Source organism: Solenopsis invicta, unplaced genomic scaffold (assembly GCF_016802725.1).
Source record: "Solenopsis invicta isolate M01_SB unplaced genomic scaffold, UNIL_Sinv_3.0 scaffold_765, whole genome shotgun sequence".
Classification (NCBI taxonomy): domain Eukaryota; kingdom Metazoa; phylum Arthropoda; class Insecta; order Hymenoptera; family Formicidae; genus Solenopsis; species Solenopsis invicta.
The window spans coordinates 1-12,100 of record NW_024105361.1 but is presented as its reverse complement, the minus strand read 5'-3'; the positions used below and the strand labels follow the sequence as shown (position 1 = coordinate 12,100).

Below are 12,100 nucleotides of genomic sequence, written 5' to 3'. Positions count from 1 at the left end.
AATCGCTATCTATGCGATATCTCACGTGTTTTACGTTAAAAAGCGTCAAACAAGCGTTGATCTGCATCAGAAACGAAACTATTGAAGTTCCCAGCGCGAATTGCAAATGAATCGTTATCTATGCGATATCACACGTGTTTTACGTTAAAAAGCGTCGAACAAACGTTGATCTGCATCAGAAACATAACTATTAAAGTTCCAAGCACAAATTGCTAATGAATCGTTATCTATGCGATATCTTACGTGTTTTACGTTAAAATGCGTCGAACAAGCGTCGTTCTGCATCAGAAACATAACTATTGAAGTTCCCTGCGCGTATTGCAAATGAATCGTTATCTATGCGATATATCACGTGTTTTACGTTAAAAAGCATCAAACAAGCGTGGATCTTCATCAGAAACGAAACTATTGACGTTTACAGCGAGAATTGCAAATTAATCGTTATCTATGCGATATCTCAAGTGTTTTACGTTAAAAAGCGTCAAACAAGCGTTGATCTGCATCTGAAACGAAACTATTGAAGTTCCCTGCTCGAATTGCAAATGAATCGTTATCTATGCGATATCTCACGTGTTTTACGTTATAAAGCGCAGAACAATCGTTGATCTGCATCAAAAACATAACTATTGATGTTCCAAGCACGAATTGCAAATGAATCGTTATCTATGCGATATCTTTCGTGTTTTACGTTAAAAAGCGTCAAACAAGCGTTGATCTTCATCAGAAACGAAACTATTGAAGTTCCCTGCGCGAATTGCAAATTAATCGTTATCTAAGCGATATCTCACGTGTTTTACGTCAAAAAGCGTCAAACAAGCGTTGAACTTCATCAGAAACGAAACTATTGAAGTTCCCTGCGCGAATTGCAAATGAATCGTTATCTATGCGATATCTCACGTGTTTTACGTTAAAAAACGTCAAACAAGCGTGGATCTGCATCAGAAACGAAATTATTGAAGTTCAAAGCGCGAATTGCAAACGAATCGCTATCTATGCGATATCTCACGTGTTTTACGTTAAAAAGCGTCAAACAAGCGTTGATCTGCATCAGAAACGAAACTATTGAAGTTCCCAGCGCGAATTGCAAATGAATCGTTATCTATGCGATATCTCACGTGTTTTACGTTAAAAAGCGTCGAACAAACGTTGATCTGCATCAGAAACATAACTATTGAAGATCCCATCGCGAATTGCAAACGAATCGCTATCTATGCGATATCTCACGTGTTTTACTTTAAAAAGCGTCAAACAAGCGTGGATCTTCATCAGAAACGAAACTATTGACGTTTACAGCGTGAATTGCAAATGAATCGTTATCTATGCGGTATCTCAAGTGTTTTACGTTAAAAAGCGTCGAACAAGCGTTGATCTGCATCAGAAACTAAACGATTGAATTTCCCAACACGAATTGCAAATTAATCGTTATCTATGCGATATCTCACGTGTTTTACGTTAAAAAGCGTCAAACAAGCGTTGAACTTCATCAGAAACGAAACTATTGAAGTTCCCTGTGCGAATTGCAAATGAATCGTTATCTATGAGATATCTCACGTGTTTTACGTTAAAAAACGTCAAACAAGCGTGGATCTGCATCAGAAACGAAACTATTGAAGTTCCCTTCGCGAATTGCAAACGAATCGCTATCTATGCGATATCTCACGTGTTTTACGGTAAAAAGCGTCGAACAAGCGTCGTTCTGCATCAGAAACATAACTATTGAAGTTTCCTGCGCGAATTGCAAATGAATCGTTATCTATGCAATATCTTACTTGTTTTACGTTAAAAAGCGTCAAACAAGCGTGGATCTGCACCAGAAACGAACTATTGAAGTTCCCTGCTCGAATTGCAAATGAATCGTTATCTATGCGATATCTCACGTGTTTTACGTTAAAAAGCGTCGAACAAGCGTTGATCTGCATCAGAAACCCAACTATTGAAGATCCCAGCGCGAATTGCAAACGAATCGCTATCTATGCGATATATCACGTGTTTTACGTTAAAATGCTTCAAACAAGGGTTGATCTGCATCAGAAAATTAACTATTGAATTTCCCAGGCCGAATTGCAAATAAATCGTTATCTATGCAATATCTCACGTGTTTTACGTTAAAAAGCGTCGAACAAGCGTTGATCTGCATCAGAAACATAACTATTGAAGATCCCAGCACGAATTGCAAACGAATCGCTATCTATGCGATATCTCACGTGTTTTACGTTAAAATGCTTCAAACAAGGGTTGCTCTGCATCAGAAACGTAACTATTGAATTTCCCAGCACGAATTGCAAATGTATCGTTATCTATTCGATATCTCACGTGTTTTACGTTAAAAAGCGTCGAACAAGCTTTGATCTGCATCAGAAACATTACTATTGAAGATCACAGCGCAAATTGCAAACGAATCGCTATCTATGCGATATCTCACGTGTTTTACGTTAAAAAGCGTCAAACAAGCGTTGATCTGCATCAGAAACGAAACTATTGAAGTTCCCAGCGCGAATTGCAAATGAATCGTTATCTATGCGATATCTCACGTGTTTTACGTTAAAAAGCGTCGAACAAGCGTTGATCTGCATCAGAAACATAACTATTGAAGATCCCATCGCGAATTGCAAACGAATCGCTATCTATGCGATATCTCACGTGTTTTACTTTAAAAAGCGTCAAACAAGCGTGGATCTTCATCAGAAACGAAACTATTGACGTTTACAGCGAGAATTGCAAATGAATCGTTATCTATGCGGTATCTCAAGTGTTTTACGTTAAAAAGCGTCGAACAAGCGTTGATCTGCACCAGAAACGTAACGATTGAATTTCCCAACACGAAATGCAAATTAATCGTTATCTATGCGATATCTCACGTGTTTTACGTTAAAAAGCGTCAAACAAGCGTTGAACTTCATCAGAAACGAAACTATTGAAGTTCCCTGTGCGAATTGCAAATGAATCGTTATCTATGAGATATCTCACGTGTTTTACGTTAAAAAGCGTCAAACAAGCGTTGATCTGCATCAGAAACGAAACTATTGAAGTTCCCAGCGCGAATTGCAAATGAATCGTTATCTATGCGATATCTCACGTGTTTTACGTTAAAAAGCGTCGAACAAGCGTTGATCTGCATCAGAAACATAACTATTGAAGATCCCAGCGCGAATTGCAAACGAATCGCTATCTATGCGATATCTCACGTGTTTTACTTTAAAAAGCGTCAAACAAGCGTGGATCTTCATCAGAAACGAAACTATTGAAGTTTACAGCGAGAATTGCAAATGAATCGTTATCTATGCGGTATCTCAAGTGTTTTACGTTAAAAAGCGTCGAACAAGCGTTGATCTGCATCAGAAACTAAACGATTGAATTTCCCAACACGAATTGCAAATTAATCATTATCTATGCGATATCTCACGTGTTTTACGTTAAAAAGCGTCAAACAAGCGTTGAACTTCATCAGAAACGAAACTATTGAAGTTCCCTGTGCGAATTGCAAACGAATCGTTATCTATGAGATATCTCACGTGTTTTACGTTAAAAAACGTCAAACAAGCGTGGATCTGCATCAGAAACGAAACTATTGAAGTTCCCTTCGCGAATTGCAAACGAATCGCTATCTATGCGATATCTCACGTGTTTTACGGTAAAAAGCGTCGAACAAGCGTTGGTCTGCAACAGAAACAGAACTATTGAAGATCCCAGCGCGAATTGCAAACGAATCGCTATCTATGAGATATCTCACGTGTTTTACGTTAAAAAGCGTCAAACAAGCGTTGATCTGCATCAGAAACGAAACTATTGAAGTTCCCAGCGCGAATTGCAAATGAATCGTTATCTATGCGATATCTCACGTGTTTTACGTTAAAAAGCGTCGAACAAACGTTGATCTGCATCAGAAACGTATCTATTGAAGTTCCAAGCACAAATTGCTAATGAATCGTTATCTATGCTATATCTTACGTGTTTTTGTTAAAAAGCGTAGAACAAGCGTCGTTCTGCATCAGAAACATAACTATTGAAGTTTCCTGCGCGAATTGCAAATGAATCGTTATCTATGCGATATCTTACTTGTTTTAAGTTAAAAAGCGTCGAACAAGCGTTGATCTGCATCAGAAACCCAACTATTGAAGTTCCCTGCGCGAATTGCAAATGAATCGTTATCTATGCTATATCTCACGTGTTTTACGTTAAAAAGCGTCAAACAAGCGTTGATCTGCATCTGAAACGAAACTATTAAAGTTCCAAGCACAAATTGCTAATGAATCGTTATCTATGCGATATCTTACGTGTTTTACGTTAAAATGCGTCGAACAAGCGTCGTTCTGCATCAGAAACATAACTATTGAAGTTCCCTGCGCGTATTGCAAATGAATCGTTATCTATGCGATATCTTACTTGTTTTACGTTAAAAAGTGTCAAACAAGCGTGGATCTGCATCAGAAACGTCTATTGAAGTTCCCTGCGCGAATTGCAAATGAATCGTTATCTATGCGATATCTCACGTGTTTTACGTTAAAAAGCGTCGAACAAGCGTTGATCTGGATCTGAAACATAACTATTGAAGATCCCAGCGCGAATTGCAAACGAATCGCTATCTATGCGATATATCACGTGTTTTACGTGTAGCACGTGTTGTTCTGTTCGTGTTACCGTCTTGTCTGCCTGTTCCCTATGTTATCACGTGACACGTCTCCATGCGTGACGTTTTACAAGATCGAAACTCGACTAATCGCTAATGGCGGGATATTCGTCTCGGCGTGCCACAGTTCGGCCATTCTAACAAAAGGTTTGGTCCTCCAAACCAAATCGGTATACATTAGCGGTTCCGGCATAAAGTAATACTTAAAAATAATATTTAAGGCGCACATCAAATTAGAAAAACTTGAAATTACAGAAGTACGTGTTATAGTATTGCATATTTTCCTTAGTATATATATATTTATATAAAAACAAAGACAAAGTTGTATAAGGTTACGGTTAATTATAAAATAGTTTTAATCTTATGTAAAGTGACTAAGTAAAAGCAATATTTTTTTTCGCATGGAGATTCCCGCAATATAATGGAACAATTGCCGAACAATGTAATAATTGATAAATGAAATATAATATAGTAATAATTGTATGAGCAGTGATAGGACTGCGTATGAATTTGTAATTTAATCAGGGGCAGCATTCGCTGGAGTTATCCATGGTCGCAAATTATTTGTGTCCCAAGTTCCAACATAGAGCTTTTGGGAGTTTTGAAATCCAGCAGGGTCTGATACTATGTACCGATCATTACGAAGTACCTTAGATATCTCGTACGGACCGCGGAATTGTGGGATTAGCTTTTTGCTGATACCTGGCGTGCTTTCAAAATTTCTGATCATTACTAGATCACCGCATTTATATCGTCTAGGCATTTTACGTTTGGCATCGTATATTGATTTCTGCTGTTGTTGAGATTTCTGGATTCGTTGTTTGACCTTTTCCCGGATAGTTTCTAAGTCTCGAGAACTATCGAGGGCGTCGCTGAGGAAATCTCGAATTTGATCGTTATGGCGACCACGTTGATCAATTCCGAAAACCACCTGGCTGGGACTTTTCCCGGTCGATCGGTTTACGGTGTTGTTAATGGCATGCTCGACTTCGGGAAGAACTTTGTACCAATGTTGGCCGGACTCTTTATCCGTTAGTTTTGCTAGGCAGGGGGCGAGAACTCTATTTATCCGTTCGGCCTGGCCGTTTGCCTGTGGTGATCCGACAGCGATTTTGATATGACAAACGTTGTACTTCTTCAAGAATGTCTCAAAGTCCTGTGACGTGAACGCTGTGCCTCTGTCGGAGATGATGGTTGCCGGTTTGTCATAATTCTGAAAATATTGCATTAAATAAACTATAGCCTCTTTTGAATTAGTGGTTTTTGTAGCAAATAATCGGACAAACTTAGAGAACGCGTCGACCACGAGGAAAATGTATTTCTTTAAGGAGGTATGCTTATCAACCGGCCCGAAATGGTCAATGTGTAAGGTATCAAAAGGGCGGTTTCCTTTAGGGATTGGGTGTAAATATCCTTCTTTCTTGCCCGACGTTGGTGAAAAAGAAATGCATTTTAGGCAATTTTGCACGTGCTCTTCACACTTCTCCCGGATCTTAGGGAACCAATACGAGCGTCGAATACACTCAATCATCTTTCCACTCCCTATGTGACCCATCTCATTATGATATCGGAACAATACATGTTTCTCCATTGAATCTGGTACTACAAATAAAGCTTTTCCGCCGTGCTTCTTATAGATTAGTCCGTTTCTTAATTCGTAATGCGGATCTTCTGCTAACTCAAGTTTCGAAATCAGATCTTTAAGCCTAGGGTCCCGTGATTGCAGTATTGACAGATTCCATTCAAACGGGTTATCCTCTATAACGAGTACACCAAAGGATCTGCTTAGAGCATCCACGTGAGTCATTCGGCGGCCGGGTCGATGCACCACCTTGAAGTCATAGCCTTGGAGCTCGAGACTCCATCTGGCAATTCGAGCATTTATATCGCGTTTTTCCAATGTTTGGGTGACTGCACTGCAGTCAGAGACTATTGTAAAGTGGATTCCTTGTAGATAGATGCGAAATCTACGTAATGCGTATACTATAGCCAGAGTCTCGAGTTCAAAGCTGTGATATTTAGATTCGGTCGCCGTAGTGCGTCGGCTAAAATAAAAGACTGGATGCATTTCTTTGTTCGATTGGCGCTGCAACAAAACTGCTCCAAATCCTTGTGCACTCGCGTCACAGTGCAGTTCAGTGTAGGCTTTGGGATCATATATTGCGAGAATTGGAGCCTTTGTTAATTTGGTTTTAAGAGTCGTAAACGCGTTTCGTTCGGCATTTCCAAAGTTAAAGTGGGCATCCTTTTTTAGCAAATTATTTAGTGGTTGAGCAATTACGGAAAATCCCTTTATGAATTTTCGAAAGTAAGAAGTTAATCCTACAAATGAATGAACCTCTTTAGTTGTCTTAGGCTCCGGAAAATTCAGTACTGCTTCAATGCCTCTGTCATTCGGTCTGATTCCATCCTTTGTAATCCGATATCCTAAGTATTCTACCTCGGTATCTAAAAATGAGCATTTTTCAAGACGGAGCTCCAATTTGTTTTGTACCAGTGCTGTGAAAACCTGTTTTAGAATTTGTAAGTGCTCGTCGTCTGTCTCGGTGGCTATTAATATGTCGTCCATATAAACAATGACCGTACCGGCCCTGATTAAGTCCTTCAGAACTTCGTTAATAAATCGTTGAAATAATTGAGGCCCGATCTTGAGACCAAATGGTAGCCGCAGGAATTCAAATTGCCCCATTGGGGTCACAAAAGACGTATATTTAATTGATTCAGAGGACATCGCTATGTGGTAGAATCCATTTTTTAGGTCACATTTGCTAAAGAATCGCTTACCTCTCAAGTTGCTTATTTGGTCCTCAATCAGTGGGAGCGGATAGTTATCTCGGGCCAGTATTTTGTTAAGGGCACGGTAGTCGATACACATTCTGATCTCGCCGTTTTTTTTCTTCGTTAAGACGACCGGTGATGCATATTCAGAGGTACTTTCTCGGATTATTCCTTTTTTTATTAGATCATCCAGTATCACTATAACCTTATCCCTTTCAGCGAATCCCAACCTCCTTGGTCCGAACTGAACAATCTTATTTTCCTTTAGTGACAAAGTAGCTTCCATTTTAACTTTCGGTGACTCCGGCCTGCTGGGTTCCAAATAATGTTTACTGAAAATGTGCTCCATCGTCTGCCTATATTCGATAGGGACATTGAGATTAGTATTAATATAATCAGAAGTATTGTACTCGTTGTCTATATTTAGAATTTCGCTAACTACCCGATCGTAACTAGGATTGCGAGTCAACTTATATCCTAATAACTTGAGTATATCTCGGCCTAACAACAACGGAACAGACATCGTGGAATCCGGAACAGTACCCATAGTAACTGTTGCAGTGACCCCATCTAAGGTAACTTGTACATCTATTAACCCCTTAATAATAAGCTTAGAATTATTGATTCCTCGAAATCTGCTCCACTCTTTGCCCGGAACGCGCAAATTTCTATTTTTTACTAATTGCTCTTTAATGAGAGTGATTGGACACCCGGTATCTATTCGAGCCAGACAAGAGTTATTAACGTTATTTTCTATCTTAATATTTACGGTTTGCTGGAACTCATCGCTAGGATCAGAACGCATGTCGATAAATTGAATTTCGTCGTCTTCATCATGCTGTTCATCATCCTCAGAAGTTTTCTCTAATGTGTGCTTCTTGTCGTTATGAATCAATCCCACTTGACGATCAGCTCTACGTTCCTTTGGTGCGGAGGCCCCCTTGCCGCTCGATTTCTCTCCTTCTTTCTTCTTCTTATCCGGACAGTCTTTGGCGTAATGGCCCGTCACGTCGCAGTTGTAACATCTTACAACACCTCTATTGATGGGTCTGGATTTGGAATCGTCGGATCCTTTTTGAATTGTTTTTGATTCTTGGTTTTTGAATCTGTTTGGTTTGGTACCACCGTACTCACGGCGTGCAGTTACGTCCGTCGTGCTCAATTTAATTTTACGGAATGCTGTCAGCAATGCCTGCACGGACGGGAAAGACTGTATTTTGGCTTGGTTCCGTAAGCTCTCCGACGGTATTCCCTCTACCAGGTAGTCTATCATCTCATCATCAGCAATTGGGACTCGATTTCCCAAAATGAGTTTGCTATGGCAATAGTCGCTGAACGTTTCGTCTCTTTTCCACTGTCTATCTTCAAACTGTCGTCTCCTTTCTAATCGTCCAATGGGCTGGTTGAACATGGCGTCCATTTTGTCTAGCAGCATATCCACCGATAATGTTAAATGGTCTGCCAACGAGTGATACCATTCTTGAGCCTTTCCCCGCAATTTTGAACTGATTAGAATTTTAGTTGCATTTTCGTCGAGCTCATATGTATTTCGTATTAAGTTTACCTGAGCCTTCCATTGTATAAAATTTTCGTTGGATCCGACATACTCATTAAGCAGCTCACCGATGCTTTTGATCCTCATCGTGGCTTTTGATATTGTTGATGACGTTGTTGTTCCTGGGGATGCTCGCAACAATTCGTTTTCTCTATTTAGCAGGTTAATTTCCCGCTGCATTAGCTCTCGTTCCCGCATTAGCAGATCGATTTCCCGGCGACTATGGGCGTTGTCTGAGTCTCGTTGATCCGCCTCGTCTCTTTGTGATGACGCGCCGATCTCTGGATCTACGTAATTGCCGGCGTTATCATTGTTAGCTTCCGTCTGTTGCGAAGCTTCTAGTATCCATCCTCCTGTAGGATCGGCCTCCTGCATACGAGCTATCAACTCGGTCTTTCTTCCGCTGGTGGACAGCTGATACTGGGCCAATATGCCCTTCAACTGGGCCATCTTCAGTGTATGCGGATCCATTGTCTACCTTTCTCGTACGCTAACCTCAAAATGGCTCGATGTCGACGATCGCGCGCCTGACTCGCGAGGTTAACCTTGATTACCTTGATTCCCGTCTCTGTCAACCGTTACGATAACCAGGACTCCTTGACTATTCGCTTGCACTCAGCTGCTTTAGTCTATCGGCACGGTACCATTGCTCGCCGCACTGAGCCGAACGAGACTTTCTTTGTTGTGCGCACACAGCAGCACTGCGCCGTCGCCCGCACTTACCAGAGCGAACCTTGGGATTTCCTTTCCCGTCCGAACCAACGGGCCCTTTCTTCTAAACGCACTTAGCTGTACAGAAGAATATCCCACTTCTGATAATTGTAGCACGTGTTGTTCTGTTCGTGTTACCGTCTTGTCTTCCTGTTCCCTATGTTATCACGTGACACGTCTCCATGCGTGACGTTTTACAAGATCGAAACTCGACTAATCGCTAATGGCGGGATATTCGTCTCGGCGTGCCACATACGTTAAAAAACGTCAAACAAGCGTGGATCTGCATCAGAAACGAAACTATTGAAGTTCAAAGCGCGAATTGCAAACGAATCGCTATCTATGCGATATCTCACGTGTTTTACGTTAAAAAGCGTCAAACAAGCGTTGATCTGCATCAGAAACGAAACTATTGAAGTTCCCAGCGCGAATTGCAAATGAATCGTTATCTATGCGATATCTCACGTGTTTTACGTTAAAAAGCGTCGAACAAGCGTTGATCTGCATCAGAAACATAACTATTGAAGATCCCATCGCGAATTGCAAACGAATCGCTATCTATGCGATATCTCACGTGTTTTACGTTAAAAAGCGTCAAACAAGCGTGGATCTTCATCAGAAACGAAACTATTGACGTTTACAGCGAGAATTGCAAATGAATCGTTATCTATGCGGTATCTCAAGTGTTTTACGTTAAAAAGCGTCGAACAAGCGTTGATCTGCATCAGAAACATAACGATTGAATTTCCCAACACGAATTGCAAATTAATCGTTATCTATGCGATATCTCACGTGTTTTACGTTAAAAAGCGTCAAACAAGCGTTGAACTTCATCAGAAACGAAACTATTGAAGTTCCCTGTGCGAATTGCAAATGAATCGTTATCTATGAGATATCTCACGTGTTTTACGTTAAAAAACGTCAAACAAGCGTGGATCTGCATCAGAAACGAAACTATTGAAGTTCCCTTCGCGAATTGCAAACGAATCGCTATCTATGCGATATCTCACGTGTTTTACGGTAAAAAGCGTCGAACAAGCGTTGGTCTGCATCAGAAACAGAACTATTGAAGATCCCAGCGCGAATTGCAAACGAATCGCTATCTATGCGATATCTCACGTGTTTTACGTTAAAAAGCGTCAAACAAGCGTTGATCTGCATCAGAAACGAAACTATTGAAGTTCCCAGCGCGAATTGCAAATGAATCGTTATCTATGCGATATCTCACGTGTTTTACGTTAAAAAGCGTCGAACAAACGTTGATCTGCATCAGAAACGTATCTATTGAAGTTCCAAGCACAAATTGCTAATGAATCGTTATCTATGCTATATCTTACGTGTTTTACGTTAAAAAGCGTAGAACAAGCGTCGTTCTGCATCAGAAACATAACTATTGAAGTTTCCTGCGCGAATTGCAAATGAATCGTTATCTATGCAATATCTTACTTGTTTTACGTTAAAAAGCGTCAAACAAGCGTGGATCTTCATCAGAAACAAAACTATTGAAGTTCCCTGCTCGAATTGCAAATGAATCGTTATCTATGCGATATCTCACGTGTTTTACGTTAAAAAGCGTCGAACAAGCGTTGATCTGCATCAGAAACCCAACTATTGAAGATCCCAGCGCGAATTGCAAACGAATCGCTATCTATGCGATATATCACGTGTTTTACGTTAAAATGCTTCAAACAAGGGTTGATCTGCATCAGAAAATTAACTATTGAATTTCCCAGCCCGAATTGCAAATAAATCGTTATCTATGCAATATCTCACGTGTTTTACGTTAAAAAGCGTCGAACAAGCGTTGATCTGCATCAGAAACATTACTATTGAAGATCCCAGCGCGAATTGCAAACGAATCGCTATCTATGCGATATCTCACGTGTTTTACGTTAAAAGTCTTCAAACAAGCGTTGCTCTGCATCAGAAACGTAACTATTGAATTTCCCAGCACGAATTGCAAATGAATCGTTATCTATGCGATATCTCACGTGTTTTACGTTAAAAAGCGTCGAACAAGCGTTGATCTGTATCAGAAACATTAAAATTGAAGATAACAGCGCGAATTGCAAACGAATCGCTATCTATGCGATATCTCACGTGTTTTACGTTAAAAAGCGTCAAACAAGCTTTGATCTGCATCAGAAACAAACTATTAAAGCCCCCGCGCGAATTGCAAATGAATCGTTATCTATGCTATCTCACGTGTTTTACTTTAAAAAAACGTCAAACAAGCGTTGATCTGCATCAGAAACAAACATTGAATTCCCGCCGAATTGCAAATGAATCGTTATCTTGCGATATCTCACGTGTTTTACGTTAAAAAGCGCAACAAGCGTTGATCTGCATCAGAAACATAACTATTAAAGTTCCAAGCCGAATTGCAAAGAATCGTTATCTATGCGATATCTCACGTGTTTTACGTTAAA

The 12,100-nt window shown here is 40.2% G+C and overlaps 1 protein-coding gene across 1 annotated transcript; it reads right to left on the bottom strand.

The window, feature by feature from the left end:
• Nucleotides 1-5,144: 5,144 nt before the first annotated feature.
• On the bottom strand, nucleotides 5,145-9,431 carry LOC113003098 (transposon Tf2-7 polyprotein). The gene has a single exon (XM_039459559.1). The coding sequence runs from the start codon at nucleotides 9,429-9,431 to the stop codon at nucleotides 5,145-5,147; it is 4,287 nt and encodes a 1,428-aa protein (XP_039315493.1).
• Between the last annotated feature and the right edge of the window lie 2,669 nt (nucleotides 9,432-12,100).